The 20,795-nt window shown below is 36.1% G+C and overlaps 1 protein-coding gene and 1 long non-coding RNA gene across 2 annotated transcripts; one reads left to right on the forward strand and one right to left on the reverse strand.

Moving 5' to 3' along the window:
• Window positions 1–1,960: 1,960 nt before the first annotated feature.
• Window positions 1,961–19,706, forward strand: wbp2 (WW domain binding protein 2). The gene is made up of 8 exons (NM_001020544.2): window positions 1,961–2,092; window positions 6,558–6,666; window positions 7,034–7,169; window positions 10,054–10,146; window positions 10,241–10,390; window positions 10,639–10,758; window positions 15,959–16,038; window positions 17,025–19,706. Exons 1-8 carry the CDS (start codon window positions 2,034–2,036, stop codon window positions 17,070–17,072), a joined length of 795 nt encoding a protein of 264 aa, NP_001018380.2. The 5' UTR covers window positions 1,961–2,033; the 3' UTR covers window positions 17,073–19,706.
• Window positions 10,236–13,801, reverse strand: LOC141376884 (uncharacterized). The gene is made up of 3 exons (XR_012388230.1): window positions 13,475–13,801; window positions 10,617–13,222; window positions 10,236–10,463 (listed from the first exon to the last, which is right to left on the reverse strand). It is a non-coding gene; the product is annotated as an uncharacterized lncRNA (long non-coding RNA).
• Window positions 19,707–20,795: the final 1,089 nt, after the last annotated feature.

Consider the following 20,795-nt stretch of genomic DNA (forward strand, 5'->3'; position numbering starts at 1 on the left):
TGTTTCCGGGCTGTTTTCTGAAAGTTTATCTTGTTTAGATAAGTTTGCAGGTCAAACAAAATAAACTGTCCTCTTTCTAAACGCCTGTCTCGTGTTTTATTTGTCCTCTACAGCAATACACTGTCATATAATTGAATGCATTTGTATGCAACATGTTTTGACAATACCTAATTACAGCTTGACAGTAATAATGTACCTTCATTAGTCAACATTTGGAGGAGGTAATAAAAAGCTCATCAAAGTTCAACAATTATGTGCAGAAATAAGCAATAAAAGAATATATATATATATATATATATATATATATATATATATATATATATATATATATATATATATATATATATGCATGTTTTAGAGATGCACGAATAAATTGGCTGCCAATATTTATCAGTCGATATTGGATTAATTTAGAGCTATCAGCATTTCTGCAATTTTGTGGAAAAGGCTGATATGTATGGCTAAGAAGTATATGGAGGCACTGAATTGCACTTCATTTGAATTATATTTTTTATTTATAATTAATACATACAACAAAATAAAATATATAAATGTGTACAACTGATAAACTGTAATAAGTAGTATACTTTTTACCACATATTTTGGCAACAATGTTTTTTAGTTTAGGCCACAATTCACAGTATTAACAAACAATTAATCTAACACTACTAGCTTAATAAAATAATTAGCTGTTTTGTTAATAGTTAGTAAGGTACAATTTGGGTTTATGTTAGGTTAGGGATGCCCCCCTAACCTTAATAAAATATTACGTTTACATTTTATCTTCATAATAAACACAATATGAAAAATTTACCAAAACCACATTAGATTAGATAAGCAGTTAATTCATTCATTCATTCATGTTGTAATGTTAGTAAAATCAAAGTCGTTTCTATTATTAAGTCATCTTTTCATTAATGTAGATTTATTTCAATCATGGATATAAATGTTTGTTTTAAAGAATTTATTTCTATATTTATTTATTAATTTATTGCTTTAAACCAAATGCTTTAAACCAATTTATAATATTTCAAACGAACATGTTATTAACACAACATTTACTTTTTATCTTCATAATAAACACAATATAGGAACATTTAAATCCCATTAGATTAAATAAGTAGTTCATTCATTTATTCATATTGGAAAAAAATAAATATAAATATTATAATATAGGGAAATTTAACTAAATCCTATCAGATTAGAAGTTCATTGATTATTTGATTCAATCATATTCTAAAAGCAAGTAAAATCAGTCATTTCTATAGTTATTAAGTCACCTTTTCATTATTGCAGATTTATTTTAATCATGAATATAAATGTTTGTTTTAATGAATTAATTTCTATATTTATTTATTAATTTATTCGTTCATTAATTCACCGTCAAAGTAAATTTAAACTGTTACAAATGCTTTAAACCAATTTATAATATTTTAAACGAACATGTTATTACACATCGTTTACATTTTATCTTTGTAATAAACACACTATAGGAAAATTTAGCTAAATCCTGTTAGATTAGATAAGCAACTCATTCATTCGTTCGTTCATGTTGTAATGCTAGTAAAATCAAAACCATTTCTATAGTTATTAAGTCATATTTTCATTAATTTTGATTTATATTATTTCTGAATGTTTATATTTATTATTTTTTAATTAATTCAATTGTTCATTAATTCACTGTCAAGGTCAATTTAAACTGTTACTAATGCTTAAAAACTATTTTATTTAGAATATTATTTTAAATGGACATGTTATTTACTTGTTGTTTACAGATTTTTCCGTTTACATTTTATATTCATAATGAAACCAATATAGGGAAATTGATCTAAATCCCATTAGAATGGATAAGCAGCAATCTGTTTATTATGGGTTATTTGAGAAGGTTCGGGAAATGTCTAAACCGGTCTAAACCCTGCTAGATGACGTCACTCGGAGGGGCGTGACATATGGCGGAAGTGCAGGTGGCTCATTGAGTTGCGCTCGGAGAATGTAGAGGGTCAGTTTGACAGCATAACAGACAGAAATCAAACATGGCTCTCAATAAAAATCACGATGAATCTGGACGTGTCATCATCAACAACTTCGAGGGGTAATGTAGCGGAATCGCACTCACTATTATCTACATCGCGTTATTGCGCTGCATTTTAAAACAGATAGGCTTTTTATGATTTCACAGATTTGTAAAGCAACGACCACATTCAGTTAATCTCTGTATTTACTGTTTATCATGGTATGAACAGTGATAGTCATGTGTTTTGGATCACGTCGGGTGAACCGTTAGATCACACCCATTTATTAGTTTGCTGTGTAGCCTGACTGTCTGACGTTTATGTGTTTATTTTATGCATTATTAAGTTTGTATACTATAAATGCAACCGATAACCAGTTAGATGAGTTGATATTGTTTAAAACAGATCCTGCGCAGCTTTCGAGAACGTTACTATGGCGAAGCCTGAGCTCATGAATATTAATTCAGTCACGCTCGAGTTGCTTGGAAACCTTCCTGCAGCGTTCAGTCACGTAAATTATCTATCTATCTATCTATCTATCTATCTATCTATCTATCTATCTATCTATCTATCTATCTATCTATCTATCTATATCTATCTATCTATCTATCTATCTATCTATCTATCTATCTATCTATCTATCTATCTATCTAATCTCCGTCTGTCTGTCTGTCTGTCTGTCTGTCTATCTATCTATCTGTCTGTCTGTCTGTCTGTCTGTCTGTCTGTCTGTCTATTTATCTATCTCTGTATCTATCTGTCTATATCTCTATCCGTCTGTCTGTCTATCTATCTATCTATCTATCTATCTATCTATCTATCTATCTATCTATCTATCTATCTATCTATCTATCTATCTATCTATCTATCTATCTATCTATCCATCTATCTATCTATCTATCTATGTGTGTATCTATCTGTCTATTTTCTATCTATCTATCTATCTATCTATCTATCTATCTATCTATCTATCTATCTATCTATCTATCTATCTATCTATCTATCTATGTGTGTATCTATCTGTCTATTTTCTATCTATCTATCTATCTATCTATCTATCTATCTATCTATCTATCTATCTATCTATCTATCTATCTGTCTATCTGTCTATCTGTCTATATCTCTATCCATCTATCTATCTATCTATCCATCCATCCATCCATCCATCCATCCATGACACACATCTGTCCCTATGCAACCCTGCTCTGACATGTTGCTAATTAGATTGGCCTATCGACAACAGCCACGTTACGTAATTAATATTAATGAGCTCAGCCCTCGCTTTAGTGGGATTCGCATTTGTGCTGTTCAGCCACAGTAGGTCAAGCAATAATCTTCTTAACATTCTTCTTAAAGAAATGACATGTTCTTAAGGAGAATACACTGTTTCACAAGAGCTTGTGTCATATTACACAACTGATTAAGAGATTGTTGACACCGGGAATGACATTATGTCTCTTAATAACACTATATACCCATACATATGAATATGCTTAACATTAATTGTAACAACAAGTAGTAACAGAATTGAATGTTTCCTATAAAAACAAATTGAAGCATTTTACATTATTTTATTTTATAATGATGGATTCAATTATGGATAAATGACACATTTGTTGCATATTATTCCAGTTTAGGAAAAATTCCTTAGTTTACCCGCAATACTTAACTGAGTTGTCTTTCTAACTTTAATACTAACTCAGCCATGTGATAAAAATCATAGCATTTCTGTACAAATGGTTAAGGTTTCATGTTGTTATTTGTTTGTTTGTTTGTTTATTTATTTATCATAATGTGAGTTGATTTAAGTATCTATACAGTGTATATTATTTTATCCAACATGTTTCTAAATCATTTTGTAATGCAAAGTGTTAGAATCATCATTCTAAGCTCTTTGCTCTAACATACAAATGTGTATGTGAATTTAAAAGACAACAAAGAGGACTGTGAAGCAAAAGCTAAACTCTTATCTCTCTCAAGACTACTGCCGACTGCCAGGGACCTGTAACAGTACAGTACAGTTGAAGTCAGAATTATTAGCCCCCCTGTTTATCTGTTTATCTGCCCCCCCCCCCATTTCTGTTTAACGGAGAGAAGATTTTTCTCAACACATTTCTAAATATAATAGTTTTAATAACTCATCTCTAATAACTGATTTATTTTATCTCTGCCATGATGACAGTAAATAGTATTTGACTAGATATTCTAGACACTTCTATACAGCTTAAAGTGATATTTAAAGGCTTAACTAGGTTAATTAGGTGAACTAGGCAGGTTAGGGTAATTAGGCAAGTTATTGTATAATGATGGTTTGTTCTGTAGATTATCGAAATAGAAATTAGCTTAAAGGGGCTAATAATTTTGTCCCTAAAATGATAAAAAAAATTAAAAACTGCTTTTATTCTAGCCGAAATAAAACAAATAAGACTTTCTCCAGAAGAAAAAATATTATCAGACATACTGTGAAAATTTCCTTGCTCTGTTAAACATAATTTGGGAAATATTGGAAAAAGAAAAAGAAATTCAAAGGGGGGCTAATAATTCTGACTTCAACTATATATATAAATTTATATGCATAATAATTCACAATAAATAATAACAATTTTGTATTATTTTAATTTCCATTACAGTTTATAATTAACATTTTAATTACCCTTATTTTACATAGCTTTCAATTATTAATTGATATTCATTTTATTATTAATTACATTATATATTACATTAAAATGATAATAATTTATTTAAATTTATTTATTTGTTTTATTTGGCAGGGTCAGTGTACATTAATTAGCATTGCTGCAAATGTTCCAGATTTAGCCAGAAGGTTTTTTTTCATCCATTGTCCCTGGACAGATGTTAAAGTTGTCACCCTAAAAATCAATCATAACCAAGAAACACTAAAATAGACATAGTTAGGTAGATCTTTAAAAAAATTATATTGAACAAAATAACCTAAAACACTAACATTATGTAATGGAGATAAGAGTACACTCAAAAAAAAAATAAATACATTTTTTGTTTACTCGTTCAAAATACTTAATTAAAATAAGCTGAAACAACACAATTCCTATTTTTTATTGGGACAACTTAATTTTCTATGATCAGTCCACATACATTTGTTAAAAGTGTTAACTAAATCGATTTTTTTTACAGTGCAGTTAAAACATATTTAAACAACAAATCATTAAGATGGCAGGCACAGTTGGTAATATGATCGTACATGCTAAAACAAATGATGATACGTCTGATGATCTATAAACCTGATTTCTGAATGTTGTCATTATACACTGTAAAACCCAATGAGTTAAGGCAGGGGTGTCAAACTCAATTCCTGGAGGGCCGAAGCCCTGCACAGTTTAGTTGCTCCAACACACTTACCTGTAGGTTTCAAACAAGCCTGAAGGACTCAATTGGTTTGATCAGGTGTGTTTAATTAGGGTTGGAACTAAACTGTGCAGAGCTGCGGCCCTTTTGGAACTGAGTTTGACACCTGTGAGTTAAGGTAACTCAAACCATTTGAGGAACTATTTTAAGTACAAAAACTAATCCTAATGAGTACTGTGAACTTAATCCATTTGAGTTAACGAAGCAATTTGTGCACAGTAAAACCCAAAAAATTAAGAGAACTCAAATTAACTGAGTACTGTAAAACCCAACTAGTTAAGGCAACAAAACATTTGAGTTAAGAAACTATTCTATATGAGTACCGTGAACTTACTCCATTTAAGTTGAAGTACCAGAAAGTACCAGAAGTACCAGAAACCAGTACCAGAAACTTGCGTTCTGTGAATGAACGTCGCCTCGTGGTTCCATCCCAAAGAGGGAAGAAATCACTTTCGCGAACGCTCACGCTCAATCTGCCCAGTTGGTGGAATGAACTCCCTAACTGCATCAGAACAGCAGAGTCACTCGCTACTTTCAAGAAACTACTAAAAACCCAACTATTTAGTCTCCACTACACTTCCTAATCTGCAATTGCTTCTCTGAATATCACACTAACTGTACAAAAAAAAAAAAAAAAAAAAAAACTAATACTACTAATACTTCCCCTCTTAGACTTTACAGACCTGAAACTTGCCTACAGCATTTATTCATTGTTGCTCTTAGTTGTGTAAATTGCTTCCTTGTCCTCATTTGTAAGTCGCTTTGGATAAAAGCGTCTGCTAAATGACTAAATGTAAATGTAAAATGTAAGTAATGAGGTGTTTAATTAACTCATTACCTTCAACACTGAGTTCAAAACCTTTTTCAAATGAGTAGAATTAACTTTCAGTCAATTTTGAGTTAACTACACTCATTTCGTTTGCTAAAGTTGACTGTTGGCTTTATTATTATATATTCATTTACAATTTATGTGATTTCCTTTGTTATTATTTATAGTGCTTTATAATAGACAAGTGTTCTTAAAACCGAAGCTGATCCTGATATTCTTGAAGGCTATAAACAGTCTTTGTTTCCTTATCCGCAATGGCCGAGCTTGTTTTGATCATTACGTGTTGTCACAGAAAGTGCTGACTGTATTACAGTGAATATGTTTTCCTCCAGTGTCCTGATGTCATATGAGAATGTGGAGCTGGTGTTCAGTGACAGCGAACGCTTGCCGGACGCCTTCAGAAAGAGCAAGAAGGGAAGCATCTACCTGACACCTTACAGGGTACGCAAGACAACGAGAACCATCATGATTATTAAATGATTATTAGGACAGAGCCAGTTACAGAATCAAAGTAGTAAATTATATTTAAAGGTCCCATAAAATGCTTTGAAGTGTTTGAAGCTCCCATAATGCAATTCAAAAGCATAAATAATTGGCGAAATGATTCTACTTTATTATTAATTTACTGTGTATAATGAAGGTAGTACACACTCTTTAAGCTTATTATTATTATTATTATTATTATTATTATTAGGGTAAACCAAAATGGATTGTCTCCTTATTGGTTGTAGGATGAATCTGTTTTATAAATGTTGTTGTGCTCCTCTGTTGTCACTGTTTTTCTTCTGCTGATGTGTTTGGTCTTCAGGTCATCTTCCTGACTAAAGGAAAAGATCCTCTGCAGTCTTTCATGATGCCCTTCTATCTTATGAAGGGCTGCGAGGTCAAGCAGCCTGTGCTCGGTGCAAATTACATCAAGGGCACAGTCGGCGCAGAGTCTGGAGGTAAAATTACTATGAATTACTATAATATAAACCAATTAATAAAATAAATATAACACCATCGTTAATGTGCAAACAGACAGAGTAGCTGAGAATAATAATAATAAAATAATAATAGTCGAAAATAAAACTGTTGCCATTATTTACTGCATTTGGTCAATTAGCAGATGCTTTTGTCTAAAGCGACTTACAACTGATGAGGCATTCAGCGATTCAATAAAAAACAGGCAATATTCATTCATTCATTTTCTTGTCGGCTTAGTCCCTTTATTAATCTGGGGTCACCACAGCGGAATGAACCGCCAACTTTTTCCAGCAAGCAAACTCCACACAGAAACGCCAACTGAGCCGAGGATCAGAGAATTAAGTGACACAGTAAGGAGGAGGGAGGATTTTTCTTAATTCTTTAGATGGATTAGTGTGTTTTACAGGTGGTTTGTCAAGCCCACTCACCTGTATAAAGCTCACTTCATAAATGCATAATGATTATTTTGCCGGCGGCTAGCTCTCTGCAACTCTCACATGGTCGCCCACTGAAGCTAAGCAGGGCTGCGCCCGGTCAGTTCCTGGATGGAAGACCACATGGGAAAGCTAAATTGCTGCCGGAAGTGGTGTTAGTGTGACCAGCAGGGGGCTCTCAACCTGTGCTCCGTGTGGGTCCTAATGCCCCAGTATATTGATGGGGACTCTATACTGCTCAGTGAGTGCCGTCTTTTAGATGAGACGTTAAACCGAGGTCCCGACTCTTTGTGGTCGTTAAAAATCCCAGGACGTCCTTCGAAGAGTAGGGGTTTAAGGCCAAATCTGCCCACTGGCCTCTGTCCATCATGGCCTCCTAACCATTCCCATATCATAATTGGCATATCATCTCTCTGTCTCCTCTCCACCAAAGCAGCTGGTGTGTGTTGTGCGGTCTGGTGCAATATGGCTGCCGTCGTGTCATCCAGGTGGATGCTGCACACTGGTGGTGGATGAGGAGATCCCCCTCTATTGTGTAAAGCGCTTTGTTTGTCTAGAAAAGTGCTATACAAATGTAAGGAATTAATATATATATAAATTCTGTTAAGATGTTGAGTGATACATCAATCAAAATGACTAAAAGTTAAACTTTGTATAACTTTAAAAAATTATTTGAAACCTGATCAACTTATAAAAATAAGTTAAAGCAGCATAAAAATATTTGTTGTCTCGACCAATTGATTTTATGTTTACAATGAGTTAAGTAGTTGTTGAGATGACTAGAAAAGTTCATTTGATTCAACTTAAAAAGTTAAATCAGCAAGATTTTTTAGTGTACTAAAACATTTATTAAAATATGTTCACTAATTGGTGATGCAGTGGCACAGTAGGGAGTGCTGTCGCTCACAGCAAGAAGGTTGCTGGTTCGAGCCTCGGCTGGGTCAGTTGGTGTTTCTGTGTGGAGTTTGCATGTTCTCTCTGTGTTCGCGTGGGTTTCCTCCGCATACTCTGGTTTCCCCCACAGTCCAAAGACATGCGTTGCAGGTAAATTGGGTAGGCTAAATTGTCCGAACTGTTTGAGTGTGAATGAGAGTGTATGGATGTTTCCCAGAGATGAGTTGCCGTTGAAAGGGCAGCTGCTGTGTAAAACACGTGCTTGATAAGTTGGCGGTTCATTCCACTGTGGCGACCCTGGATTAATAAAGGGACTAAGCCGACAAGAAAATGAATGATAAATGAATGTTTATTAATTGTACGTATAAAAGACAACTTAAATGTTAAAAGATCAACTAAGTATAAATAAGATTAAATAAAAATGTAAAGTTGAAGTGCAAAAAAAGCTTACATGAAGCTAAATAGAAATTGAAAACATTAAAGAATATTAAATAATTTATATATAAATTATAATATATATTAAATAAAAATAAAAAAACTACTAAAAATGTGAATGGGCGGCACGGAGGCTCAGTGGTTTGAGTTCTGGCTAGGTCAGTTGGCATTTCTGTGTGTAGTTTGCATGTTCTCCCCGTGTTGGTGTGGGTTTCCTCTGGGTGCTCCTGTTTCCCCCACAGTCCAAGCACATGTGCTATAGGTGAATTGGCCACTAAATTGGCCATAATGTCTGAGTGTATGAACGTGAGAGTGTATGGGTGTTTCCCAGCTCTGGGCTGCGGCTGGAAGGGCATCCGCTGTGTAAAACATATGCTGGAATAGTTGGCGGTTCATTCCGCTGTAGCAACCCCTGGTAAATAAGGGACTAAGCTGAAGGAAAATTAATGATTGAATAAATGAATGAACGAATGAATATACATTCATTCATTCATTCATTTTCTTGTCGGCTTAGTCCCTTTATTAATTCGGGGTCGCCACAGAGGAATGAACCGCCAACTTATCCAGCAATTTTGTTTTGCGCAGCGGATGCCGCTCCAGCTGCAACTCATCTCTGGGAAACATCCACACACACACACTCATACACTACGGACAACTTGGCCTACCCAATGCACCTGTACCGCATGTCTTTGGACTGTGGGGGAAACCGGAGCACCCGGAGGAAACCCACGCGAAAGAAGGGAGAACATGCAAACTCCACACAGAAATGTCAACTGAGCCGAGGTTCGAACCAGTGACCTTCTTGCTGTGAGGCGACAGCACTACCTATTGTGCCACTGCCTCGCCTGAATAAACATAAATTAACTAAAAATAAAAAATGTAAAAAAAGGCAGTTTCGTATACCATGTGAACAGACAAAAGTAATCAGATCAAGACTCTTCTTGAATTTTGATTTCAATCAAATGTAGAGTCCTGGTTTGAGTTAATCTGAACATGAAAAGGAAGCACACATGTACTTGTGTGGAAGTAAACAGATCTACAGTATAGCATGTACTGTAAATATACTGTAAATACAAGTGTGTTTGCATTATTGTTCCAGGTGGTTGGGAAGGATCTGCAACCTTCAAGCTGATCTTTAGCGCTGGAGGAGCGATCGAGTTTGGTCAGCGCATGTTACATGTGGCAGAGCAGGGTACGTTTGTGCTCAACCAGTTTCAAAATAAGAGTCTCATCATTAAGCAGTCAAACTGATGTGGATGTGCATGACCTCTCTTTCTTTACCTCAGCATCCAGAGGGCAACCGGTGACTGTAAACTTCGGCTGTCCTTACATGGCGAACGGTGCGTACGCTTTTCCTCCACCTCCTCCTGCTAACGGCATGTATCCTGCCGGGCCTCCTCCACCTGGATACGCCTACCCTGGACCTCCACCTCCAGGTAATAACATGCACTTAAAGTCCACATCAACTGGAAGCTGCGACCGTTTTTCTTTCAAATTGTGACGCAGTTCCTAGAAAAACAGAATATTAAACGAGCAAACAGTGGGCGTGGCTTGTTTTTTCTTCTGCGATCTGATTGGATGTAGAAAAATTGGTGTTTCATTCTGAAAGATGGTGAAAAGAGTTTGGGGAGCATTATTACAACCTCACAGTCTCCTCCTTACCATGTTATTTTGTGTGCTTTAGGTGGGTTTTACCCCAGTCCTCCTGTGTTTGATGGACCAGCAGCCTACATGCCTCCTCCTCCATACACTGCTCCAGTGGATCATGCTCCGCTCGACCCAGACCTGCCCAGAACCGCTGCTGGTATGACCCACTTCTAGAAGATGCTGAACTTCTGCAGCCGGATTCTTAAAGGGATAGTTCACGCAAAAAAAGAAATTTGTTTACCATTTATTTGCACTCAAGTGGCTCTAAAGCTGGAATTATACTTGTGCCTGGCGCCGCATCGCGCACCTTTGCTGACTGCGTGCGCACCTCGCAAAACGGATGAGGCTTTTATACTCGCCGCGTTCGCCGTTGTGATAATCTTTAAAACGACAGGGGCGGTCAAAAGAAACCCACCCTAAAATCAGACGAATAAACAGAGAAGTTTCTGGAAGTACGTCATATCATAATGTCGTTCAATATTTTTAAACTAATTATTTTGTATTGTTTTTATAAAGTATTTTAATGATTATAAGCATTTTTATAACCATTTAAGTCTTTTTTAATCAAACTTTAATGCATCACTTGCTTTTGTCCATAACTCGGACAGTTTTACTTTTTAAAGCTTCACAAGAGAACATGAGTTCCTCTACAAATATATCTTTATTATGGCAAGAATAAAAGCAAAAAATAAAAAGTACACTTACTAAAAAAATACAGATTTATTTTTTTTTGGATTTAGCCCGATCCATAAACATACGTTAGTGTAAAAGCTATGACTGATGGAAAAACATATTCTGTAATTGTATACCTGAGTCTTCAATTTTGCCATGATTTCTTTCGGCATAAACAAACTTATCCCTCAGGTTTTTCCAATTTTTTTAGCATAAACTTTCCTCCTTTCCCACTGCTGTTGTTATTTCTAGCAAATTATTATTGGTCATCACTTGCTTTTGTTTATATCTCGAACAGTTATACCTATTACAATTTATTAAAATATTAATGACAACAGAACTTGAGTCGCTCTACAAATAAATGTTTTATTATCGCAAAAATAAAAGCAAAAAAAAAGCACACTGACTAAAAAATACAGATGTTACACAAAAATACACAATTCACACATTACTGTCTGGCTAGTTTCTGTCCTCTACTTATGCTAAAAAGGAAATGATGGTCCAACATTCCTGACCATTATCACCAGTAAAGCCCAGAGAAGCAGGCCATCAGTATATCTATTCCTTTCCAGTTATCAAAAATAATTTTATGACTTCATCATAGTTTTGTAACTATTAAATAGTTTTTAATACAAAATTAAACTAAATACATGCGTGTAAAAACCTATGACTGGTGGAAAAACATTCTGTAATTGTGTACATTTTGTCATGGCCTCTCTTGGTTTTCAAAAACTTATCCTTCAGGTTTTTCCAAACCTTTTAACAAAAACTTTCTCCTTTCCCACTGCTGTTGCAATTTCTAGCCAGGAATTATTGATCATATGATTATCTCTCTGATCACGGGTCATAAGATGTGTGTACAGTTGTATTGTTTCAGATAAAATCTCTTCAAAGTGGTTTATATTTAACTCAAATCAGTTGCGGCGCCGCGCGCACTCTTCGCTCGAGTATCAAAAAATCCCCATGCGCACCGCCAGCCGAAATCATGCTGCACGCACCCAAAGCAAACCACCGCAAACTCCGCGATGACGTCACATTCGCCGTGCGCACTCAAGCAAACAAGCGGACGCGTCGAGTAAAAACCAGGCTTTAAGCTTAAAGGCACAGTTTACCTAAAAAAAAGTTATTTACTTTTTACTTTTACCTTCATGACTTTCTTTCTTCAGTTCAACACAAAATACAAGATATTTTGAATAAAACTGTAAAATCTGAAAATCTGTAACCAAAGACTTCCACAAACAAATACTATGGAAGTCAATGGTTACAGCTTTCCATCAAAAATACATATATTTTTTGTGTTTAACAGTAGAAAGAAACACATAAGGGTTTAAAACATGTATAGGGTCAGCAAGTGATGACAGAATTTTTAAGTTAGGGAGAACTGTCCTTTGAGTATCTTTTTTTTCTGTTGAACCTAAAAGAAGATATTGTGAAGAATGCTGGAGACTGGTAACCATTGACTTCTATAGTAAGAGAAAAAAGATACTATTGAAGTCTATGGATAATGGTTTCCAACACTGATATCTACCTTTGTGTTTAACAGAAGAATCAACTCAAAGTGAAGTAAATTATGGCAGAATTGTTATTTTGGGTGAATATCCCTTTAAGAAATTTATCTCTTAAAATAAATCCTGAGATGTTTTTAAGAACATTCTTTTGTGGAATTCTTGGGAAAAACCTTACAATATCTTGTTTTTAAAGTCGGCATGGAATGGAGTTTAAAATTTTCTTTTTTTACTCTAACATGACGTACCAAAATTTGGCTTGAAATGGGAAAAATGTAGGCAGGTGCATGATTTCATCCTTTTGAAACCAATTGGATTGTTGGAATGTGGGAATTTGACAAAATGATAGCTCCGCCCTAAAGGACTAATAGCTCCACCTTAAAGGTCTGATAGTTCCCCTCTAAAGCACTGATAGCTCCACCCTTACGGACTGATAGCTCCGCCCTAAAGGACTAATAGCTCCACCCTAAAGGTCTGATAGCTTCCTTCTAAAGCACTGATAGCTCCGCCCTAAAGGAATAATAGCTCTACCCTAAAGGTCTGATAGCTCCCTTCTAAAGCACTGATAGCTCCGCCCTAAAGGAATAATAGCTCCACCCTAAAGGTCTGATAGCTCACTTCTAAAGCACTGATAGCTCCGCCCTAAAGGAATAATAGCTCTACCCTAAAGGTCTGATAGCTCCCCTCTAGCTCCACCTTAAAGGACTAATAGCTCCACCCTAAAGGTCTGATAGCTCCCTTCTAAAGCACTGATAGCTCCACCCTAACGGACTGATAGCTCCGCCCTAAAGGAATAATAGCTCCACCCTAACGGTCTGATAGCTCCCCTCTAGCTCCACCTTAAAGGACTGATAGCTCCACCCTAAAGGACTGATAGCTCCCCTCTAAAGAACTGATAGCTTTGCCCTAAAGGACTGATATCTCCACCCTAAAGGACTGATAACTCCACCCTAATGGACTGATAGCTCCACCCTACATGACTGATATCGCCATCCTAAAAACTGATAGCTCCGCTCCGAAGTGAAAAAAATTAATAAATTGCACAGATTAGGGTTGGGCATCTAAGCTATAATGCCGATCCGATACGCATCTCGATACAAAGAATACGATCCGATATATTAGCGATACATTTGTGACATATTGCGATGCAACACGATACAATTCACACCCATATCACGATACAATGCGATAATTCAGCACTAACTAATTAAATCAAGTTTATGAGATTATGTGAAAGAGGATGCTGTGCCATTGAATGAGTTTGATTATTTATTAACCAAGCAAAACCAAGACTTTTTTTTACAAACTGGCTTTTCTCTCAGAGCCAGAGTGTCAGTTTACAGTAGAGGGCCATTTTAGAGCATATAGCACATATAATTTAAGTATTTTCAAGATAAACAGAATGTATAAGTGCAATATATATTAAAATATATATATTTGCACTCTTTCAACATAAAGGTTTAGCTTTGCACAACAAGAATTGTGATTTAACTTTTTAACTATGAAAACAAGTTTTACAAAGATATATTTTACCACTGAATATTCAAAACTTAAGGTCGTGAACTAGCAGTGTTATGCTGCTTTGAAACATCACTGTCACTGTAAACAACAGGCTAATAAAAATATAACAGACCAGCAATCTTCTTGCTGTGAGGTGGTCAAACTACCCACTGTGCCACCGTGACACCCATTATTTTTATCATTATTATTATTAATATTATTATTATTATAAATAAATAAAAATTAACAGGAGGAGGTGTTTAAAACCGCCTAGGGCGGCAGTATAGAGAGGGCGGCGTCCGCAACACCCAGTTATATCCGCGCATAGGGTGGCAGAATAGAGGTCCGCGACACCCGCGCGTCCTCAGTTATATCCGCGCATAGGGCGGAAGAATAGAGGTCCGCGACACCCGCGCGTCCTCAGTTATATCCGCGCATAGGGCGGCAGAATAGAGGTCCGCGACACGTCACTTCATTTTCATAACCGGTCACTTTCGTTTTTACATTGGGGTTGAGGGCGGCGTGATCGTCCTCTGCCTAGAGCAGCAGTTCAGCTTGCTCCGGTCCTGCAGATGAACAATGCAATAACATCCGTTATTGGCGTAGAGCGCACAAAACTTTTGCGCATGGAAAAAAACTTGCAATGCTTTTCTCACCAGTCTTGGAGCTGGTAGCTACAGTTGAAGCAGTGCGAAAGCCGGGGATGCAGAAACACTGGAAGATGCTTTCACAACAACACCGTGGCGCCGCTTCAAGTGAGAAATCAGATTAGTCGTACTGCCCGCGTATTTTATAGATGCGCGGCACATTTTCCAAATTGCATCTGTCCTGTCAAGTCGTCCATCCCTAAATCCATAATGTTGCCATACTTTAGATTTAAAACTCAGTGGGGAATAAAATGTTTGTTTTGCTTCTCGCGCTTTCTGAGGGCGCACCACTAGCTTCATCCGCACACCTGATACACTGAGTTGTAGTGTAAGTGTACACATCCGCAAATCCGTTGCTAAGGCTTACTTTATGTAGGTCGATTAAATTATGCGCCAAAAACAGGTTGACAACACTTGTTAATAAATAAAAAATACATTCTATATTAAAAATATAAGCTGTATCTCGGAAAAACCGATGCATCTCGCAAAAACCGATGCATCTCGATTTGCTTCCAAAATTTCATTCATTCTCTGCTGGTCAACCGATGCACTCTGATCGTGCACGCGCATGACCGCGTATCGATACATATCGGTTAATCTTCCCATCCCTAGCACAGATACATTGTTTAGGACAAGCACTCCTTTATAAAAATAAAAATAAGAGTAAATTTTGATTTCATGCCGACTTTAAGAACATTTATTTTTTTCATACTAATAAAATTAAATCAACAAATTCATTACCACTAGATTTAAACTCCCGTTATTATGACTAACTTTATCAAGTACATGTAGCAGCCACATCCCAGATACTTTTTTAATAAAACATAATAGTTTTAACAAAGTAAAGGGATAAAGTACATCCAGCCGGTTGTTACTGCAGAATATCATGGTTGACCAATTTCAGAGAGCCATGTAATAATAATGTTTAAAAAAATGGTAATCTCATAAGCAGTCTTAAACCTTTGTGAATCTATGACTAGTTGGCAGATATTTTAATCTTGAAAAGCTATTTATTTAAGATTTGTTGTTCTAGCGGAGGCAAAAGCAGCTGAAGCAGCAGCCAGTTCCAGCGCTAACACCACTTACGCTCCAACACACGTTTACCTGCCGGAGGTGAGTTTATCAACCTGTTAACCAAGTCCAAACGGTTTACTTTGTGTGACCTGCTAACAAGGTCTATATACACAGCTGTGTTCAATCCATTAACAAAGTTCATATAAAACAAAGCCTATATGCAAACAATTCAAATGTGTTAAACTGAAATTATGACCTGATTCAATGTAGATGGATGGACGGATGGACAGATAGACAGACAGACAGACAGACAGACAGACAGACAGAGATAGATAGACAGACAGACAGACAGACAGACAGACAGACAGACAGATAGATAGACAGACAGACAGACAGACGTAGATAGATAGATAGATAGATAGATAGATAGATAGATAGATAGATAGATAGATAGATAGATAGATAGATAGATAGATAGATAGATAGGCATAGATAGATAGATAGATAGATAGATGGATAGATAGATAGATAGACAGACAGACAGACAGACAGACAGAGATACAGAGATAGATAGATAGATAGATAGATAGATAGATAGATAGATAGATAGATAGATAGATAGATAGATAGATAGATAGATAGATAGATAGATAGATAGATAGATAGATAGATAGATAGATAGATAGATAGATAGATAGATAGATAGATAGATAGACAGACAGATAGACAGACAGACAGACAGAGATAAATAGATAGATAGATAGATAGATAGATAGATAGATAGATAGATAGATAGATAGATAGATAGATAGATAGATAGATAGATAGATAGATAGATAGATAGATAGATAGATAGACATAGATAGATAGATAGACATAGATAGATAGATAAATAGACAGACACACAGACAGACAGACAGACAGATAGATAGACAGACAGACAGACAGACAGACAGACAGACAGACAGACAGATAGATAGATAGATAGATAGATAGATAGATAGATAGATAGATAGATAGATAGATAGATAGATAGATAGACAGACAGATAGATAGTGTTTATAAATAGTGTTTTCACTTTGCAGGACAAGCCTCCGCCCTACTCCCCATCTGATGACAAGAAGAACCAGTAGACGCATCGTCTGCTCAGGCTCTGCTCTCTGCTCATGCCCTTCATCTCATCCTCTCAGCATCCCCAGTTCTACATCACCCACAGAATTCCATCCAGCAGGGGGCGCCACGCTGCATTCACATAACCTGGCTCACACAGACGGACGAGAGGGAGTACAATAACAGCCAATAAAAGAGAGAGACAGAGACTGACTGCTTTCCAGATGCAAAGACGAACCCACAGTAAAGGACTGAGCTTTTCTCAAGTTGGAAAAAGGCATATTTGTTGATTTACTGTAGAGGGATTGAGTGAGAATGATAACATTTTATTTATTTATTTATTTAAAGTGTTTAGGATGAGCTCAAAACACTGGGGTGATTACATTAACAGCTCTTTTTGGGTTAAAGTTAGGATTCAACTGCTGGTTTGTTGGATTATCTGTACATTCCATCTAATGCTTTTCTTAATTAACGCTTTTTTTGTTGGGTATACTGTTTCAGAATATTCTGATATTCCCCCCCCCCCATTTTTCCCCAGTTGCTGTTTGAAGGAAAACAAGCTGGTTAGAGTAATTAGGCGTCATCGTATAACAGTATTTGTTCTGTAGACAATCTATAAAAAAATTGCTTAAGGGGCCTACAAAGCATGTCAAAGATGGCGGAGAACCAAAACAAAATCTCCCAAAAGTTAGCCGATTTGAACTCATAAAGAACTTCGTTTTGGCCAAATTTGAATCGAAATTATGTAATTTCAGTGCTTTATTTAATTTCATTTGAGGTACACCGTGGCCTTCAACAAAACCATCCAGCTACAAGGAGGAAACAATGAAATATTTGATTTGAAGTAAGGAAGCTTTTGAATATCTGAAGAAAAAAAAAAATCAGATCAGGGACTTGTTTATGTCAAAAGCAGTGGGCGGAGCTAAACAGAGACTTATGTCACAGAGAGTGGACGGAGCTAAACAGGGACTTGTTTGTCACAAGGAGTGGGCGGAGCCAAACAAGCACTTGTTTGTTACAGAAAGTGGGCGGGGCTAAACAGGGACTTGTTTGTCACAAGGAGTGGGCGGAGCAAACAAGCACTTGTTTGTCACAGAGAGTGGGCGGAGCTACAAATGTATTGTGGCATGCTTTGCTTGCTGCAACTCTCTGATTGGTGGATTTTTGAAGTTGGAAAATAGCGTATTTAATGACGTATAGATGGACTGTTTATTTTTTTTTTTGCAAGTTGCACAAGAATTTAGGATGAGCCGGGCTTAATTTGTGCTGGAACATTCGTGATCGGGCACTTCTGAAATCTGATCTGGCACCTCATTGAACCGATCCCCCTCCTCACATGCACCCCCGCTCTTCACTTTCATCCGTGACACCTCTGCTTTGGAAACACACCGGATCTGCTACACTGAACTCTTCCGGGACCTCGCAATTTACAAATTAAGCACTGAGGATGAGCCCAAAAACACTGGGCTATTCTCATTACAGCTCTTTTCCAGTGAAAGTTAACACTCGATGGCTGGAATATTGGATTTTCTGCTTGCCTGCTAATCAAAACTCAACTAATCTCCTAAAATCTCATGAAAATGAATGATTTCTGGTCATTTATTCGCTGCAGATTAATGCTAAAGCACTTTAGCTGTACATTCTATCTAATGCATTTCTTAACTAGCTTTTTGTCTTAGTTTTAATGCATTAGTTTTGCCCACTTTATCAACATTGCAAAGTATTCTCGAGATGTTATGAAAACTTACATTCAAGTGCTGTATTGCATCAACAAAACCAACCAAGCAGCATCAAAACAATACAAACATCGATCTGAACCAAAGAAACCATGGGAATCTGACCAAAAACATAAAACAATTGGCATACATAGAGACCAAATGATGTCACATGCTGTACTTTATCTTAGTGGGCGGAGCTAAAAATATACTATGGTGCACTTTGCTTGCTGCGACTCTCTGATTGGTGGATTTAATGCACTGCATTATGGGAAATGTAGTTTTTTTGCACCAATTAAAGTTTTTGTAAAGTGATTTTCACGATAAGTATCGTTCCCGAAAGCAGCTGTACAAATAAATGTGCATTATAACATTAGTCAAAATCAAGTACAGTACATCCGTCAAGCATACACAATTAATCTACAGACATACAATGATATACAAAAATGTGTTATCTAATTTTGCTAGTGAACCTGATTAGGATGTTGGATTCACATATGGGTTTAAGAAAAGCAAATACAACCTCAGAGCTCATCACAGGTCTGCTGCTGTCATAGAATCCATTTCCCTGTGGTGAAAATGACTGGAGTTATCACTTCTGGAGTTCTGATTCTTGAATCTGATTGGACGAGCTGTTGGTTTGTCATTGGAATCACTTTCATTGCCTATGAAAACAGAGTAATCAGCAATTCTGTGTCTGAAATCACAAACACTACATGATGAAGCTCCTTCTCTTGTCTTGGCGTCTCTGTAGCATGCAGCTAAAAAGTTTGACTAAAGATGCACTTTAACCCAACACGCACCTTCAGTCTCCTGGACGGCGTTTGTTGACATTCATTTCCAATATTTATTTAAGAATTCAACTAATCAGTTATGCATGGTCTGGACTGTATTGTCTTAAAGTGTATTTTATTAAAGTAAACCTGTACAAGTAGAATCTTGTATGGACGTCTCGCTCATCATTATTCATCATAAATATCCACATGAGTTCACATTCATCTGTAAAAGTCTCTCAGGAGGAAAAACGAAACACCAGGACTGGACGATACACTTCATTATTCCCAAAGATGGCCCAGACGGCTTGTGCAAATTATAATGAATCATTTTCTAATACTCATAACAGTCTCCCAATATTAAGCATAATTAGTGCATGACTTCACCTCCGATCTCAAGTACACGACAACAGGAATTAATCCTATATCATAAATGTAACGCAACCAGTGTTTAAACATTTACTGGCTCCTTATTGGACGGCTGTGTTCAGAATAGCAGGCGGATGCTGTTTTTGCAGGATGTATACTGCAAAAAAATAGACCGTATATAACAAATAACACAACTCATATGTGCTAGATTTTCCATTTACAAAGTGATGAATGAAAATAAATCAACCAAATCAACGCTGATTGTTTTAATTTCTCCTGTTTGGTTAAATTTCAATGGAGTAAATGGAAATGCAAACCTCATTCACAAGATGATACCTGTATCTGGACATCACTAGATAGACAGATAGACAGATAGATAGATAGATAGATAGATAGATAGATAGATAGATAGATAGATAGATAGATAGATAGATAGATAGATAGATAGATAGATAGATAGATTGATAGATTGATAGATTGATAGATAGATATATTGATAGATAGATAGATAGATAGATAGATAGATAGATAGATAGATAGATAGATAGATAGATAGATAGATAGATAGATAGATAGATAGATAAGTAAATAAAGGGATCAATGGATAGATAGATAGATAGATAGATGGATAGATAGATAGATAGATAGATGGATAGATGGATAGATAGATAGATAGATAGATAGATAGATAGATAGATAGATAGATAGATAGATAGATAGATAGATGGATAGATAGATAGATGGATAGATAGATAAACAAAGTGGCATCTGAAATGTTGGACTTTAATGTACTACAAACAAAAGAGTTTATAATACATACTGGGCAGTTTCCGGGCAATAGTAGGAAATATTGATCTCTATTTAATCATATTTCATATATTTTTATTTA

This window comes from Danio rerio, chromosome 12 (assembly GCF_049306965.1).
Source record: "Danio rerio strain Tuebingen ecotype United States chromosome 12, GRCz12tu, whole genome shotgun sequence".
Lineage (NCBI taxonomy): Eukaryota > Metazoa > Chordata > Actinopteri > Cypriniformes > Danionidae > Danio > Danio rerio.